The 18,497-nt window shown below is 40.9% G+C and overlaps 1 protein-coding gene across 4 annotated transcripts in view; it reads left to right on the top strand.

Moving 5' to 3' along the window:
- Nucleotides 1-18,221, top strand: part of LOC100660771 (C4b-binding protein alpha chain) — a 52,951-nt gene extending 34,730 nt beyond the window's left edge. For 3 of the 4 annotated variants that reach the window (XM_023548377.2, XM_064273273.1, XM_064273272.1), the window contains exons 5-11: nucleotides 4,727-4,812; nucleotides 4,977-5,171; nucleotides 8,526-8,708; nucleotides 9,740-9,940; nucleotides 15,499-15,663; nucleotides 16,717-16,928; nucleotides 17,462-18,220. In XM_023548377.2, coding sequence (XP_023404145.2) covers nucleotides 4,727-4,812; nucleotides 4,977-5,171; nucleotides 8,526-8,708; nucleotides 9,740-9,940; nucleotides 15,499-15,663; nucleotides 16,717-16,928; nucleotides 17,462-17,626 — 1,207 coding nt within the window. In that variant the 3' untranslated portion in view covers nucleotides 17,627-18,220. Of the gene's footprint in view, nucleotides 1-4,726; nucleotides 4,813-4,976; nucleotides 5,172-8,525; nucleotides 8,709-9,739; nucleotides 9,941-15,498; nucleotides 15,664-16,716; nucleotides 16,929-17,461 lie in introns of all 4 variants that reach the window. The other variant, XM_023548378.2, reaches the window with a different exon arrangement.
- The last annotated feature ends 276 nt before the right edge of the window (nucleotides 18,222-18,497 follow it).

Below are 18,497 nucleotides of genomic sequence, written 5' to 3'. Positions count from 1 at the left end.
ATCACAGAAGCCCTGGTGGCCCAGTGGTTAAAAGCACTCAGCTGCTAATGGGAAGGTTGATGGTTCAAACCCATCAGTCTCTCTTACAGGAGAAAGATGTGGCAATCTGCTTCTATAAAGATTTACAGCCTTGGAAACTCTATGGGGACAGTTCTACTCTGTCCTATAGAGTTGCTATGAGTCTGAATTTACTGAATGGCAGTGTGTTTGTGGTTTAATTGTATCACTCGGGATCCACTCAGAGAAACAGGGTCACCCAGGTATATATATAAGAAGGGTTTTATTATAGGGACCTGGCTTGATGTGGGAGCTGGGATGGGAGCTGTGTAGAGGAGGCTGTTCCTTCCGTGCCTGGTGCTGTGGCCTGGTGAGCAGGGCAGGTAGTCAGGAAGGGAAGATGAACATGAAGTGTGTGATGCAAGGATAAACTGGAACTTGCAAGGACAAGTATAGGCTGGGATTTGCATTGTTCTTTCACTGTCTCGAAGCCTTCAGCTTGGAAGATGGGGATGTCCCATAGGAGAAGTTGTTGTTCATCACAGTGCTAATGCATCTAGATCAGAGGTTGGAGTAGGTGAAGGAGGAGATCCACCAGGAGCTGGGGTTGCTGTGGGCCTGGCTACTGCCCTATGCCAACAAGGTGATAGAGCAGAGAAGCAACAATGTGCGTGAGCTGCAATCCGTATCTCTGCTCTTCCAAGCACATGAAGAATATGAATATTCATTCACTTTCATCTTCTCTTGTGGGTCACACTAAATTGGCATTATGCATGGAAGAGAATTCTGAAAAACATTGTTCCAGTTTAGCTAAATTGGCGCAATACAAGTCCACCACCTTATAAAATTCGGTATTCTTATGCACTTGTTTTAACCATACTTAGCTTAAGTTCCAAATAAAGGCAATGTTGAACTTAAGTTCTCATCTTACGCAATGAAACTATTCTTCATACAACTGAAAACATGCTAACTCTCTTCCCAAAAGAGGATCCTCTTTGAGCTGAGTCATAACTCCCCTGTGATATCTGGTAACTGAAATACTGAGATAAAGATGAACTGTTATTAACACTTTTATGTTAGGATGGTAGAGGGATGAATAAGGTAAAAAGAAAAAAAAAAAAAACTACCGAATCTATTCATGTCAAAATAAGAAATAAGAATTCATAACTATTACGGTTCTTGATTCCACAACTGGTCATGTGTTTATAGCTAATATTTATAACTACCCACTTCTATTATTAATGCTTATTATTAATGCTTATTTGCTTTGCCCTTGGCAAGCACTTCATCACATTGTGGTTCCTTGCCTGATGGGGACAACCAAGTCTTCATTCCTGAAGGGTCAGAGCCATTAGCAGTCCTGCCTCTATTGGGTAGTTGTAGTTTTCCACTGGTTTTAGTTATAGGGCATGGGAATACAGAGAGGTGCCCCATAGAATCTCCTGCATTCCAGGCATATTCATCCTTACCCCTATTGTTTAGTAGAAAGCCAATTTCCCCTTTATAATTAGGATTAACCACCCCAGGCATTAGGGTAACTCCCCTTCTTTGCCTGTTGATTGACTTGCATGAGGGTCCAAAGTTGACACGTAGTTGGAGCCTCAACTTTAAGTGTAATTTACGGTGCTTGCTGTGTGCCATCGAGTCAGTTCTGACTCATAGTGACCCTGTATGACAGAGTAGAAGTGTCCCATAGGGTTGCCAGATAAAATCCAGCATGTTCAGTTAAATTTAAATTTCATATAAATGACAAATAATTTTAGTATAAATATGCCCCATGCAATATTTGGGACACACTTGTGCCTCTGTATTTTTATTTGCTAATTCTGGCAACCCTAGTTTAATGCAACTATTGCTCTGTCCTATGGTGGAAGAATTTCTCCACCAGGAACTAAAACTTCTAGACCAACAAAGAATTTTATTTGTATTATTTCTACGTTTTAGAATTTATCAATGAATGTTCATGTCAATTTTCATGAATATTCCATGGGCACTTGAAATGAAGATATATTCTTTATTATCCGTGTATAGAGTTTGATATATGTACATCATACCAACTGTATTGATTAACTCTTTTGAACCTTTAATTATACTTCTGTTCTATGTCTTAAGGTTAAAGATAGAACTTTAATTAAATTAATAATTTCATAATTATTTAAAGTATAAAATAAAGTAACGATAAATAATTAGGCATGTGTCTTGACTATTTTTCTTCTGTCCCATGTATTTTTATTTTTTTTAAATTGCTGTTATATTATTTGGTACATGGAGATTCATAGCTCTTCATTGCAAATCAAAACCTTTAACATTATGAAGTGCCCTTCTTTTTGTATTTAACAACCTCGATTCTGAAGTCCAATTTATGGGATATTAAAATCATCACCCCTGCTTTTCTTTTTACTTGCGTTTAATTGATATAACTTTGTCCTTCCTTTTATTTTTAATCTGTCTGAAATACTTTTAGGTTTGTCTCCTGTAAACAAGATAGAGTTGAGCTGTCTTCCAATTAAAACATCTTTTCCTTTCGATGGGATACTTAAACCCAATCACATTTATTGATATGAGTGATATTTATAGGCTTGGTTTGTCCCATATTTTCTATTTGCTAATATCTATAGCTATGTCTTCTTAAATATAAAAAACATATAATTTTTAAAATAGCAAATATAACCATATATATTTAGCATATTTAGGAAGGTTTTAATTATTTTATTTTGTTTGATTTTTTTTTTTTTTTTCATTTATACCTTCTATTTCTCTTCCTGTGCCTTTGGCACAGTATTCTTTAGATCTTAGCATTTTATTTTATCCTCTTCTTTCTTTTTCTCAAATGGTTTTGTCTTTTTCTGTTTATTTCCCAATTTCTGCCTTCTCTGCCAAGAATTCAGGGAAGAGAAGGTAGAAATTGGGAAACACATATGCTTATATTCTTCCTTTGTTTTAGTTATGTATATACATATTCTTCCCTTATTGCATCATGACTTTTGTTTAAAGTTTTGAAAATGGGTTTTTTTCAAACTTTTGTGAAAATACTATGTTGAAATATAAGTTGCAATTTTTATATGTGAAACTAATGGATTAAAGAATTAAGGAATAAAAGAATAAATGAAAATTTAATTCACTTGCAGGAAAGCTTTGCTGCTCTTTTAAAATAACATCTTTACTGGTCACCGTGATAATAGTTTTTCACTGCTCACACTTGGATGAGTTGTGTTGTCCTGTACTAATCATTAGCATGAGGTTTGTGGGGTAGATTAGTGAAGGGCAGGTAACCTTTCCAGTTTAGAAACTTTCTTTTGTTAATATCTATAAGGTCTATTGTTTTTCTGACATTTTCTGAGGTTATCCAATAGATTCTGGGGCACTTTGCACACCTACTATCTTCACTCACCTGTCCTCGTGACTAAGCTTTCCTTTTAGGGTGGGTGCTCTCCTGGGGTGGTGGTTCCTGTGGTCTGCCCCGGTAGGCCCCCTCTTTCCTTCCCATTGCACCATTTCATTTCTCATGTGGGGTTTCCTGCCCAGTTCTGCAGGCCGTAGTTTTTTTTAATAGAACTTTTCCCACAATTTTGAATGCATGCTTGCTTTTTATTTCTTTCTGTCTCCTGTTTACACAGAAAATGGGTGGTTTTGTGGCAAATTATGTTATCATTGTTGTTCTTGCTGCTGTTTTTGGTGTTCTCCTTGCTGTATTGCATAACTCCTCAAGATCAAAAGTGAGAAGATTCAGAACTAAGAATAACCAGAAACAATACTTTTCTTTCTTTCTTTCTTTTTTTTTTTTTTGGAGGCCCCACTGGGATTTGAACAGAAACAATACTTTTAATTTAGTCTCATTTTTTAGAAAAATTACATTTTTAAGAAAATTTGAAAAACAAAGAAATGCTTAATTCTACCTGTATTTTATCTTGTTAAGAGAAGGATTTTCTTTAAGTTGTGAGTATTCAATAAATTGCAGAGGCTCTTAGACCACTGGAGGTAACAATTGCCTTAGAGTTCCTGCCGCATTGTAGGCTTATTCTTTGATGATGCTATATTTGAAATCGTGTTAGCAATTATTTTGTTTTTATCATAAGGGAAACCCTGGTGGCGTACAGGTTAAGAGCTACTACGTCTGCTAACCAAAAGATCAGCAGTTCGAATCTACCAGGTGCTCCTTGGAAACTCTATGGGGCAGTTCTACTCTGTCCTATAGGGTCGCTATGAGTCGGAATCGACTTGACGGCAGTGGGTTTGGCTTTTTTTTTTTTGGTTATCATAAGACCTTTAGGACAGTAAGATTAGAAAAACTTTCAGGACTAGCCAAGAGTGAGAAAAATGAGATGGTGAGCAGGGAGTTAATGGTTTATGGGAGTAAGCCAAGCATTTTGAAGTCAGAAGGGGGCTTTCATCCACAGCTCACGATAGTTTAGGGCCAATAATCTAGCTGGTACTCTCATCCAAAGAAAACTGCAGCACACACTCAAGCGAGCCTTTCACTCCACACTGTACTGCTTGAGCTCTGCATGAATCCCATGTCTGGCACCTAGTAGAGGCCCAATAATGTATTAATAATAAAAGAACAAATGAACAAATATGCTCATTTCATGGCAGTGATGAAATTTAACTGGAAAACATTATTTCTTCATTTTTAATATTGAGTAAAAATTCCGTTTGTAAAGACTTCTTTATTCAATTTAATTTAGCATAGGAAGGACTCCATTAAAATATATGATCCTATTCTTTTCAGATATATCTTACTAGGCTCAACTACTAGTTTCTGTGACATCCAAGATAAAGGAGTTGATTGGAGTGATCCTCTCCCACTCTGTGTAAGTAAGTAAAGATTTTTTTTTTCTGACTTGATCTTAAGCCATGTTATATAATAAAACTGTGTGTCTTTGCTCCTTTGTACCTTCCAGTGGAATTTGAACCCATCATTCATTTTAGATTAATAATTATGCTTTTCCTGATGATTTCTTCCTCTTCTGTCATCTCAGTTGCCAACTGTATGCCTCCTCCATCCATCAGCAATGGGAAGCACAATGGTGGTGAAGAAGACGTGTACACATATGGCTCTTCTGTAACCTACAGCTGCGACCCCCACTTCTCACTCTTAGGCAAAGCCTCCATTTCCTGCATGGTGGAGAATAAAACAATAGGAGTCTGGAGCCCGAGCCCTCCTACCTGTAAAAGTAAGTCATAGAAAGAAATTCTGTTTTGGACCGTTTGTTCTTTTTTGTTTAAAAGGAAAAAGGAAGGCAAATTTCTTGGGGAGATGGGACAACTCCAAGGCAAAATAATTACTGCAATAATGCAGTCATTTATTTGGGTAATTGAGCCTTATTGCATGTTGTGTCTGTATATAGTAGCGAAAAGCACCCATAGCTCACTGACTTTGTGAAGTAAGAGTTTATTTCTCACTTATACTAAGACTTATACGAAGTCGGCTACATTTCAAATAGGCTCTCCAGGGCCGCTCTTGTCTGTAAGTCAGCACCCTAGGTGGTTTGATCACGCGTCACCTCCATATCAAAACATGCTTTCATAGATATAACACCAAGAACAGGAGCAGGTGAAAAAAAAAATTGGACTTCATCAAAATTAAAAACTTTTGTGCATCAAAGGAATTTATTAACAGGGTGAAGAGACAACCACAGATTAGGAGAAAATCTGGGGGAACCATGTATCTGATAAGGATTTAGTATCCAGAATATATAAAGAACTTCTACAACTTAACAACAAAAAGACAAACCACCCAGTCAAAAAATGGGCATAGGAAGTGGACAGGCATTTCATTAAAGAGAATATACAAATGGCCAATAAGCACATGAAAAAATGCACCATCTCATTAGTCATCGTCAGTACCCATTGCTGTCGAGTCAATTTGTACTCATGGCGACCCCATGCATGTCAGAGTAAAACTGTGCTCATAGGGTTTTCAGTGGCTGATTTTTCAGTAGAACGAGGCCTTTCTTCAAGGTGCTTCTGGGTGGACTCAAAGTTCTAACCCTTCACTTAGCACCCGAGTGTGTTAATCATTTGCACCATTTAATCAGTGTTGTGGTCAGTTGTCATTGAGTCAATTCTGACTTGTGGTGACCCAAAGTATGTGACAGTAGAACCGTGCTCCATAGAGTTTTCAAGGCTGTGACTTTCAGAAGCAGATAGCCAGACCTGACGTCCAACTGTGTGGGTTCCAAATGCCAGTCTTTTGGTTAGCCACCCAGGGACTCCACCATTAGCCACTTGGGATAGGCAAATCAGAACTACAATGAGATACTACTTCACCTGCACTATAGCCATTATTTTTTTTTATAATGGCTATGATTAAAAAAAAAAAAAAAAAATCCCTGCAAAACTGCAACAAAAACAAAAACCCAGAAAATAACAGGTGTTGGCAAAAATGTGGCAAAATTGACCCTCATTCATTGCTGGTGGGAATGCAAAATGGTACAGATGCTGTAGATAAAAGATAGCAGCTCCTTAAAAAATTAAATATAAAACTGCCATATAACCCAGCAATCCCAGTCCTAGGTATATACCCAAAAGTAAGGAAAGCAGGAATGCAAATAGAAACTTGCACACCAATGTTCATTGTAGCAATTTTCACAATAGACAAAATGTGGAAACAACTTAAATGCCCCTCAACAGATGAGTGGATAAACAAAATGTGATCCATACATATAATGGAATATTACTTAGCTGTAGAGAGAAACGAAGTCATGATACGTGCTACAACATAGGTGAATCCTAAAAACATTGCGCTGAGTGAAATAAGTTAGTCACAAAAGGACAAATATTATATGTCCCACCTACATGAAATAGGCAAATGTATAAAAATTAAACTTTTTTAATGGTCACCAGGAGTGAGAGGAAGGAGCCCTAATGGCACAGTGATTAAGCACATAGCTGTTAACCTAAAGGTCAATGGTTCGAACCCACCAGCTGCGCCACAGGAGAAAGATGGGTCGGTCTGCTTCTGTAAACATTACAGACTTGGAAACCCTGTGGGGCAGTTCTGTCCTATAGGCTCACTATGAGTTGGAAAATGACTGAAAGGCAAAGGTAATGGAAGGGGTGGAGGGAACAAGGGAAGTCTTTGCTTTGGGGGCACTGAGTTTCTGTTATGGTAATGGAATAATCTGGAAGCAGATGGTGCTGATTGTTGGACAGCATGATGAACGTAATCCATGTCACCGAATTATACATGCAAAAAAGTTGAATTGGCAAATGTTTTATTATATACATTTTTACCCCCCCCCCCCAAAAAAAAGTGCTTTCATAAACTCTTCAGTAGAGAAAGTGTGTCCTGGCTATAGAGGCATTTGGTCTCCAAGTGGCCACCTATCGCTTTCCATTGCACCCTTTTAGGTAGCAATGCGACCCTATCTACTTACCCTAACGGACTGGGGAGTATAGTATTTTGTCTATCCCAGCAGTGAAACTGGAAATATTGGTTGGCATTTTAATGTCAACCACATAGACTACAGGGCAAACTGAACAGAGGTCAGCAGTACCAAGCAAGCAGTGAGGGAGCCAGAAGATACTATGTTGCTTCTGGTTTGCTGATCTGAGGCACCACCCTTTGCTACTAAGCGCGTACACAGTATCACTTACTGTTCTGACTCACCACAGGACTGCACCTCTGTTGGTAAGAGAACACGATGCTCCGAACAGTTCAAAATGCCTGGAGCCTATACCGTAAAAGGTGGAGGTGTCAGGAGCTGAGGCTGGAAATGTTGGTGAGGGCCAGGTTATGAAGGGCCTCACACTTTACTCTTGGGGGTTCAGAACAAAGGAGAAGGGGAGCCATTACAAAGCTTTAAGCAGGGGAATAAATGTGTTGCATTTTAAAAAGAAAACCCTGGATTCAGTGAGACCAGCTTAAGCCCAAGAGACTGAAAGGCACCTGATACAACCATCCAGAGAAGACAGTGAAGGTGGTTTCAACTGCAGCTGAGGTAGTGGGCCTGGAGAGGAGTTGAAAGATTGTAGAGGTATTGATGGTCCCTGCGTGGTGCAAATGGTTTGCACTCGACTACTAACTGAAAAAATGGCTGTTCGAATCCATCCAGTGGTGCTGTGAAAGAAAGGCCTGGCAATCTATTTCTGTAAAGATTACAGCCAAAGAAACCCTATGGAACTGTTCTACTCTGTAACACCTGGGGTTGCCATAAGTCAGAAGCACCTAATTTTCCAAAGTAGAATGCCAGGCCTTTCTTCCTAGTCTGTCTTAGTTTGAGAGCTCCACTGAAATCTGTCCACCATGAGTGACCCTGCCGATATTTGAAATATTGGTGGTGTAGCTTCTAGCCTCATAGCAATATGCAAGTCACCACTGTACGACAAACTGATAGACACGTGGTGGAGATATATACATATCTACATATACATATTTGCTTTAAAATGGTTTCCATGTGTCTGCTTGGTAAATACCTGTATCAGGCCTTTGTGTTATACTTAGAACTGGATAAGCAGTACCATTCATATCCTTATTTTCATTTCTTTTTTTTCTAACCCACTTGTCTTTTCTTATGATTTGTTAGAAATCACCTGTTTTCCGCCAGAGGTTCCAAATGGAACAATCATCTCCGGATTTGGACCCACCTACACTTACAAAGACTCTATTGTGTATAACTGCAAAGATGGTTTTATCCTCAGAGGCAACAGCGTAGTACATTGTGGAGATGATAACGACTGGCACCCTTCTCCCCCTGTTTGTGAGCTCAGTGAGTATGGACCGTGAGGCGTTCCAGTGCTTGGCAGATCATCTAAAGGTGCCAAGAAACATTAGTGGGGAGTGCGTTTGGGTGCCTAGGCCCACTTTGAATCACAGTAGCCTTTAAAGATAGATCAACAATTTTCTCCATTTTCTCTTGTTGGAGGGAAGAATGATTGCAGTACACTGTGCAAGGCCATGCATCACAAGGGCTGACAAATACATTTGTGCAAGTTGTGCACACCCCAACTCTGAGGGGCAGCATTCAGATCCTTCCTGGCTCTGGATTGTGAAATAACTACACCAAATGGTGGTGGCGGCCAGCTGGCAGTAGCAGTTCCTACCACCCCTCATACTTCCATACCCTCCAACGGTCTCCACAGCCCCCCCGCCCCCTCAACAAGGTTCCTGACTGTTAGTGTAAGGGTTCTGCCCAGGGGAGATTTGAAACAAGCCTCAGAGACTAGCAACTCCCTGCCTATGCCAAAGAGCTGAATTTTAGTTGAATCAGACTGTAGAGCAATTTATGCCTCAAGAAGTTGTCAAAAACAATAGAGCAATTAACTGCCAATTAGTTGTGGCTAACAGCTGTTCCATTAAAAATGTTTGAAGAGAAAATGTAATGAACACCCGCTTGGCAGTTGTTTGTATTCTATTTCCATGTCACGTGAACTAGGAACATCAGGACAGAGAAAAGAGGAGAAGACCCAAGGTCCAGTTTCAAAAGATGCTTGGAACTTGGTTTGTGCTTGCCAAGCCCTTAAATGATAAAGTTCCTGGTGTCCTTAGAGTGGGGGAAACAACTCTTGTCTATTTTCCCTAACCAGACCATGTGGCAGTGGCTTCAGTGACCCCCTCTGGTACTGTGCACATTTGGGCTCTTGTCCATGTGTATTTTCTGTTGTGGCTGATTTTCACCAGTCACTGCAGCTAGTTCTTGGCTCAATGCACATGTGACACCCTTTGATACGACAGACTTATGGGTCACTGCGGCAGCCCTAGTAACAGTGTCCTTTACTCTTGTTCTTCGTTTATGAACAGACAGTTGTATCAACTTACCAGATATCCCGCATGCTTCCTGGGAAACACGTTACAACTACAGGCCAAGAAAAGACAATATGTATAGTATTGGCACTGTGTTGAGGTACCACTGCAATGCTGGCTACAGACCCATTTCGAATGAGCCTACGACTGTGATGTGTCAGGAAGATTTGACGTGGACCCCATACAAAGGGTGTGAGAGTGAGTTTTTGTTTTTTAAATCTCTTTTTGTATATTAAATGTCCAGTAGATGCTAGGATTGTCTAATTGAATATAATTTTAATGCTCAAGATAAATTTAGAATTATATTAATTCAATAGAATGTTGTTAGGTGCCATAGAGTTGGCCCCAGCTCATGGTGACCCCGCAAAAGTCCCCACAAAAAATGGATTGGGCATTGTTCTGTGCTGATCCATAAGGTTTCCATTGGCTGATTTTTGGAAGTAGATTTCCAAGTCTTTCTTCCTAGTCTATCTTTGTCTGGAAGTTCTGCAAAAACCTGTTCTGCATCATAGCATCACACAAGCCACCACTGACAAGTGAGTGGTGGCTGTGAATAGAAGAGTGAACTTTTACAGCCAGAAGGGATTGTAAAGGTCTTGGAGGAGCTGAAAAACTGCTACTTTGCTCAGAGTATCATCTCAATTGGAAACCCGGGTGGTGTAGTAGTTAAGTGGTAAGACTGCTAACCAAAGGGTCAGCAGTTCGAATCCACCAGGGGCTCCTTGGAAACTCTATGGGGCTGTTCTACTCTGTCCTATAGGGTTGCTATGAGTTGGAATCAACTCGACAGCACTAGGTTTGGTTTGGTGTTATCATCCTAGTGTGAAATACCTACCTCTCCTTCACCAAGAGGCACTCAAGTGCTAAACACACTCTTCCCCACTTTCCTCGGATTTCAACAGCCCTATTTATTGACGTTCAGGATCAGCTACCCCTGGGAGGATAGTGACTTCTCTTGTCTTCTGGACAAGAAGAAGCCCAAAGGAGCCCCAAAGTGAACAGGCATTAGTTGCAACTTATAAATCAACTGGACTCTATCCTGGTGAAAGTGTTCCCCTCTTCGAGAAGCAGGACCCCTAAACCCACAGCTTCCAGAGTTTTGGGGATGTGAAGCACAAATTTCCCAAATGGGACACTCAGAGTCATGATAAGTGGAGCCACTCATGCTTCCATCCCTTGGTTTCAGGATCCATGCATTTATTTTATTGAGGACCCAGTACCGCATAGAAAATGATATTTGATTCAAAGTGAATGCTACTCTGGAAGGTAGTCTTCCATCATTGTAAAATATTGCCTCTTGGGGGCATTTCAATTTGACTTTAATAGGCCACTCCAAAGTCCTATAAGGGTGGCAGGTTCTGGGTGATGCTGTGTGTGATACGAGTGGTGGATCCCATGGCCGAGATCCCAATACCACACCTCTTGCTATCACACAAGTAGTAATTAGAGGTCTTTTATTGAACACAATGTTATGTGGGATCACTGTCAATTGATCAAACAGTTCATAAGCCTTTAGATAGCAGTGCTGGCTGAGGTCCTTCAGGCAGGAAAGACAAGCCCATACTTGCAACGTGTGTCCATTTCTGTCAGAATAAATTGCTGGCCCTTTCAGGGTAGAAGAGTACAACATAGTCAACTTGCTACCAAGTGGATTTTTGGTTGTGTTTTTTTTGATGGATCGTATCATATCAGGCACTCAGTATCGCTGCTGGCAGGTTGTACATTCAGTGGCAGCAAGAGCCAGTCAGTCTTGTTAATTGAGAAGCCATGCTGTTGGGCCCATGCTTATCCTCCAAACATGCCACAATGTCCTCTTGGCTCCTCTTCTTGTGCCAGCCCAGATAAGGCCAGCGACAGAGGGTGGCTGGTTTCAACAGACCAAGACTTTTTTTTCTCACTGGGTTGTTTAATGCTTCTTCAGTTTTGCAATATGCTCCGGCGGGTGGTAACATGCGAAATATAAAGCTTTCCATTTCCTGCCTCTCTCGTATGGCCACTCACCTGCTAATACCACAAATCTCCTTGTGCTCAATCTTCCAGTCTTTCTCCTTATAGAACCTTACCAGACAAACCTTCATTTCAGATCATGAATCCTAGTTTATTCCATCCTTGGGCCTCTTGTTCCAAAGCTCTGCCTATCAGTAGGATTCTCTCTTACTATTGTTTCTCTAGGTCACACCCGTTTGGGAACTGCTGTCCGTTTTTGCTTGCTTACACACACCAAAGCTCAGGCTTTTTCTTGTTCTATTAGCTGGTTATAGTGGATAATCTATATAACCAGAAGTGTGGGCTAAGTACTAGTGAATAAGCATAAGGGGATTATGGAATTACGTTATTTTGCAACTTTCTTCGTATCAGAGTGATGGGGATTATTAAGGGAGAACTTGAAGTTAGGCCCCAGTATAACGTATGTTCATAAATTTATTCACTAGTATAAGGTTCTAGTGCAACAGTGGCTGGGCTCCCTGTTTGTGCAGCTTGCTCACACCATCTGGCCCTGCTCATGCTCAATCCCAGATGAGCCACTTCCACCTTTTAATGGATTGTTCTTGAGTTTCCCAGGTCTTATAACTTAGTGGATCTGATATAACCCAGCTCATGATGGGTGATTCTGACTACACGGTCTCTTGATTTCCCAAGCTCAGGTATTTTGTCTATATTCATGACCAAGTGACATGCCAGGAGTTATATCAAAAACATAATTTTCAGCTGTGGCACAAGTCCTTGCCTCAAAAATCTCAAGGGTATGTGATGTGATTGTCCCATTGACATATGTGTCTTTTCCTACTCCAGATGCACCTCCAATACTCTGCAAGAATGATTTTACTGCAGAGCGGACCTACCTCAGAGGCCTTTCCTACTTGTCTTAGTCATCTAGTGCTGCTGTAACAGAAATACCACAAGCGGATGGCTTTAACGATCAGAGATTGTTTAGGAGGCCAGAAGTCCAAAATCAGGGTGGTGGCTCTAGGGAAGGCTTTCTGTCTCTGTTGGCTCTGGCAGAAGTTCCCTGTCTTCAGTCTTCCCCTGGTCCAGGAGCTTCTCAGTGCACGGACCCCTGCTCCAAAGGATGTGCTCTCCTCTGGCACTTGTTTCTTGGTGGTACAAGGTCCCTTTCCTCTCTGCTCAATTCTCTCTTTTATATCTCAAAAGAGATTAACTCAAGATACAACCTAATCCAGCATATTGAGTCCTGCCTCATTAACATAACTGTCTCTAATCCTGCCTTATTAACATCATAGAGGTTAGGATTACAACACACAGGAAAATCACATCAGATCACAAAATGGTAGACAACCACACAATGCTGGGAATCATGGCCTAGTCAAATTGACACACATTTTTCATGGTCATAATTCAAACTGTAACACTAATACAGGCTCCACTCAAACCTGGCAGTGTTTTGTGCCACATAGTTTATGGGATGGAGCAGTACTCTCAAGTTAGGATCATGTAGCCTCTAGAAACCGAAGAGACCTACTAGGAATTGTGAGTCTTCGCTCCTGAAGAGATACGCAAATTGAAATAATTTTTCTTTACTTTGAAAGAGATATGCTAGGATGCCCTGAACCCTGGAGCTCTCAAAATTTTTGACTGATGTGGCAAATCCCTGAATTTTCTCTCCTATACCCTGGAGCATCATCATGCTAGCTCTTTCTTATTCATTCAGTAGAATTAACATGATGTCATTGGTACAGTGGATCAAAGTGATGTTCTGTGGGATATCCAGGTGGATAAGATATCTTCAGACTCTATCGAAATACAGCAGCAGAAATATATCCCAGGGCAAAACTGTAAATGTATCCTCTGGACCTTTCCATGTGAATGCAAACTCTTTCTGATACTCTTTTTTGATAGGGATAGAAAAGAAGGCCTTTGCTAAATCAGTGGCCTTGTTTATCTAAGGCTATATTGATCTTCTTTAGCAAAGATACCACGTCTGGTGCAGTGGCTGCAATAGGGTATAAAATGAGTATTCAACAGTCTACTGTCATTCTCCAGAATCCATCTCTTTATTTTAACGTACAGATTGGTGAATTAAACACAGATATGAAGGGGATCACCATGTCCGCATCTTGCCTTAGGCTTTAAAAGCAGCACTAAATTACCCCTCGCTCTCGATATATGATATTATTTTTGACTTACTTTCTTTGCTTGAGGAAGTGGGAGAGAGGCAGTATCAATGGCTTCTACTTAGTCTTCTCTGATGTGATAGCTCTTACCTTACAGGCCAAGGAACCAATATGGATGTTGTGCCAACTACCTATTAGATCTATTTCAATTACTTTTTCAGGAATCATGCAAATGACCACCAAACGTTCTAATGACTGAGCCATGATGTCTCCTGGTACCATTCTCAACTCAGACTCTATGTCTAATAGTCCTTAGATAATTTGCACCTTTCACCAGTGCATAGTTACCCACAAACATGGACAAAGATCCTCTTGAAGACTGAGGAACTCATTGCTATGCCTTCTTGCCAAGATGTGCTAGCATCTCTACCCCTGGGAACTGGCCTCTTCTACAGTTAATGATCTCTAGGTCTGGAAACTGGCCCAGGTTCAAACTCTGATTATGAATTTTTTGGAGCCAAGTGCTGTTAGTCTCCTGATCTTCCAACCTTAACTTCTTTTGGTTATGTAAATTGAGGAGCATCTTTGTTGGCTACTCATCTATTTTCGTCCTTATTTTCTATCAGCATCTTTTCATCTCCTAGGCACCCCTAGCTACCTGTCTGGCCTTGCCACTCATTATGATGATTCCATTCAGGAAGCATCTGAAGCATCTGAGCACCCCCTGCCTGCTATTACTATCAGCGAACCTAGTTCTTTATTGGCCTTTCCTATTATCAGCTTTGGCCTTTGATGCTGGTCCTCCTCTTGTGAGAGAATTCCTAAATGTCCTGCCCCCCAGACCTTCCCAGGGAACATAATCATCTGGTGGATTTTCCCCCTGACATAGCGTATCCATTTCAGCATGATCACTTCCTTGATCACTTAATCCCTTCTTTATCCTTCTGCCGTGGCAATTCCAGCATTTCTGTCTCACCTACTGTGGGCCATCACTTTTTCCACGTTTTTAGGTGCTATCCTTGTACTGTACTTCTAACTAGTCCATCACTGTATGCCTCATCTGTCATTCCCGATGTTCAATTTAATTTCCATTTCTCATGCAGTGCTGGTGAACTCTGATAGTGCACTCTTTCAGAGAGGGCTTTCAGCCATGTCATGTTTTAGTAATTTTCAACATGCAAGTCATCGTGTTATTTTTCTAAGACCTTCTTTCTGTAATTTTTCCAAATGCATTAGGTATATTCTTGGTGGGGATGGATGACCAGTTTTGACTGTGGGTGGGGTGGGGACTCAGAGATTGTGGATTTTCTGCCTTTGCAGTTCCTCACAGATGCACATCTCTCCATTCCGCCTGAACCCGCCTCTAGTACAACGGGACTTGGGGACTGAATCCGGCCTTCACACAAAAGTGGCCCCTAAATAGTTTAAAGTTTAGTGAGCTTATCAAGAACATGGCAGGACTCCCTCACCCTCTTGGCTTTGAATTCAATTCGAGCGTTCCTACAGTTCATTGGCCTCAGGGTTAGGAGACAGCAGGACAAGTACTTGGATTTACCAAGTAATCCTACGGGCAGAGACGAAAGGACGGAATGAAGCCTCTTACAGACCACATAGAGTCTAAGATGTCTTGTTTTATCAATTCTGGAAGCTCAAGCTCTCTCACTTTTCTCTCTCACCATCAAGGTTGCCATTTTCCTCCTAGCATTGCCCATGGACGTTATAAACGAATTTATTTTTATGGCAAAACTGAGTTTATGTATGAATGTGATACAGGATACACTCTGGTTGGACAGGCTAAATTCTCCTGCAGTTCTTCAGCCTTGTCACCTCCAGCTCCGCAGTGTAAAGGTAATTCCAGCTCCCTTTTCAGCTCAAGGCAAAGTGGGTGGAAATATCATGAGGACATTGTAAGCAAAGCTTCTTTCCAGCCTGAGGCAACACATATGCATTTTATTTTATTTTTAGCAATTAATATATGCACGTGGTGTCCAATGCAAAAAGTACAAAGAACTTACCGAAAAGGCCATCTTCCCCACTTTTTTTTCCCAGTCACACAGTTGGTACCTTTAGAGGCAGTCTCTATGCCCAGTTTCTTGTATATATTTCCAAAAATATAGTAGTAGCAGTTGCATTTTATCTGAGAGTAGCTCAAGGCCTGAGCAAGATTTTTATGGAAAGTTGCTTAGAATAAATGTGGGCTCTTGTGGGCTAATCCCAGCCATCATGAAGTGACAGGTAACTCCATCAGAGCCTCATGCAGGATACCACCTGCCCATTACATAGGTGGAGTGATGGGGGACTCTTGGTTTGCCAACCAGTTGTAGTGACAAGAGGAGTCAAAATTGGGTCTGATCTTTACATGCCTACAGCTATCTTATCTCTTTTCTAATAATAAGAACAGGAAATATTTGAAACCATTGTTTCATAGAAGGATAATGAGGCAAGAAGAGGAAAATTTTCATACCTAGTATCTTGCAGAAATCAAGACTGTGAGGGATAGTTGTTTTGAGAGTTGAGAATGTTATCATATTATTAAAACAAATTATGACCTTGGTAAGGTCCTCAACGTCTCTGCACGTGTAAGTTTTCTCCTGGGTAAAATGGGTTAATAGCCATTTAATAGGACTGTTGTGAGACTTAGGAGACAATCACATAAAGTGCTCAGCCCAAAGTCTGAGATGTAGTCAACGCTCAAAAAAAAATGTTGACTAATATTATTGTTTTATCAAAATGAAAAAGTTAGTGCCCCTAAATATGGGTTATAGTTATTATCCTAGCCTATTATCATGTCTTTTTTCTTGGAATTACAGATTGCTTAAAATTGTCGTGTAAGATTGCTTAAATTTGTCATGTCCTTTTTCTTGGAATTGCAGATTGCTTAAAATTGTGCTTCCATTACAGCTCTGTGTTTGAAACCACATATACAAAATGGAAAGCTGTTAGTGCATAAGGAAGAGTATACTGAAGGTGAAAATGTTATTGTGCAGTGCAATCCAGGCTATAGGCTGGTCCGTTGGAAAGAAGCCGTTGCCTTCGATGGGCTGGTAGGCTCTCAAAATATCACTTGCTCAGAGAACAGATCCTGGTATCCAGAAGTGCCCAAGTGTGAGTGGGTAAGTGGCACAATTCAAGGAAGCTCCTGTCCTATCACACCCTAAAAGTCGTGGCTGCCTCTGAAGCACTGTCCCAGCCATCACTGGCGATATCTCTTTGTCAGGAGTCATTACTGAGTTCGTAAAGGTAGCTCAAAGGAGCCTACCTTCTCTTTCCACCTTGAAGTATCTAAAGAGTTAGGAGGGACAAGTTTTCCTGCTGTCACCTTAGAAAAGGAAAAACTGAGCCTCTTGCGGAGGGGCATCTCACAGACCCAGGAGTCCTGACTCTTTACTTTTCCTAGACCATATAATATCCTGTTGTTCTGTTTCTGGATGGTCAGCAGAAAGAGTATGGAGCCCTTCTGGGCTGATGCCTGTCCCCCTGGGAATGAGTATGGTGGGGCTCCAAGTGTTTTCTAGTTTTCCTTGCTCACCTTCCAGTTCTGGGTTTGGTCCTGGGCGATCCTGTAGTTGTCTCTTGTCAGTGATACACCACTCCTCACGATCAGAGATGAGCCACTCAACCATGTCCACCACTCTATCTCTTTTAGGAAGTCCCTGAAGGTTGTGAGAGAGTACTAGCAGGCAGGAACCTCATGCAGTGTCTCCCAAGCCCACAGGATGTGAAAATGGCTCTGGAGTTATACAAACTGTCATTGGAGATTGAACAACTGGAACGAGAGGGACAAAGAACCCACTCTGGAGCATCAAAGTAATTCTTCCTAAAAAAGGGAGGATAAGATGCCTTGCTGCCTTCAGTTCTATACAGATAACTTCAGCAACTCTGCTGTCCCTTTGACATCATCATTTACAGTAATACTTATCTGGGTAGGAGAATTGGCCAATGTTCAGTGCTTTTAAGATTGTGAAATTATTGTTAGTCTGCCCTCTTGTGACTCATGTATTTGCTTTTCTGAATGCAAAGTGTAAATGCTTTCAATTAAAAATTTGCATATCAAAAACTATTTTGTTTTCATGGTCATTTGGGACTCCACGAAATGAGGGTCCTAAACAAACCCACTGCTTAGAGTTAATACTCCTATTTTACTGTGTAGGTCTAGGAAATACGTACTTGAATTCTTATCAGTGTATTTTCCTGTAATGCCTTTACTTCACAGCTCACATGTCCAAATCATCCAGGTCCTTCAGGACCCTGAGTCGATGTGCACACACCCACAAAGTCTCGTCCGTTCTCCCCACTTTGAATGGAGTTGCATTCTCCTCTGAACTCCATGCACATTGACTCTTCCTTGCCAAAGCCACATCCCAAGTTTTGCCTCACACAAAGGGCATTTATGTTTGTGCCTGTGTTCCTCCTTCCAACCTCAGAAAATGAACTCCAAAAGACTGACGAATGTTACCAAAGAAAAAATTGCACTACACAATGTTAAAAAGGCAAGGATGACTTTATTCAAAAGCATTGTGGCAAAGAGCTATAGTGTGGGAAGGTGAGAGGCAGGGACCATTGGAGGCAAGATGATTGTAATAGGGAGGAGGGAGATTATTATAATAGAGAGAGAGTAGAACAAATTCTGAGCTCTAATGAATTCTGAATCGAATTCAAACTGTTACTGTTCTGAAACAAAG

The sequence above is a fragment of the Loxodonta africana genome, chromosome 20, assembly GCF_030014295.1.
Source record: "Loxodonta africana isolate mLoxAfr1 chromosome 20, mLoxAfr1.hap2, whole genome shotgun sequence".
Lineage (NCBI taxonomy): Eukaryota > Metazoa > Chordata > Mammalia > Proboscidea > Elephantidae > Loxodonta > Loxodonta africana.
Note: the sequence above shows the minus strand (reverse complement) of the source record. Positions and strands in the feature narration are given on the sequence as shown.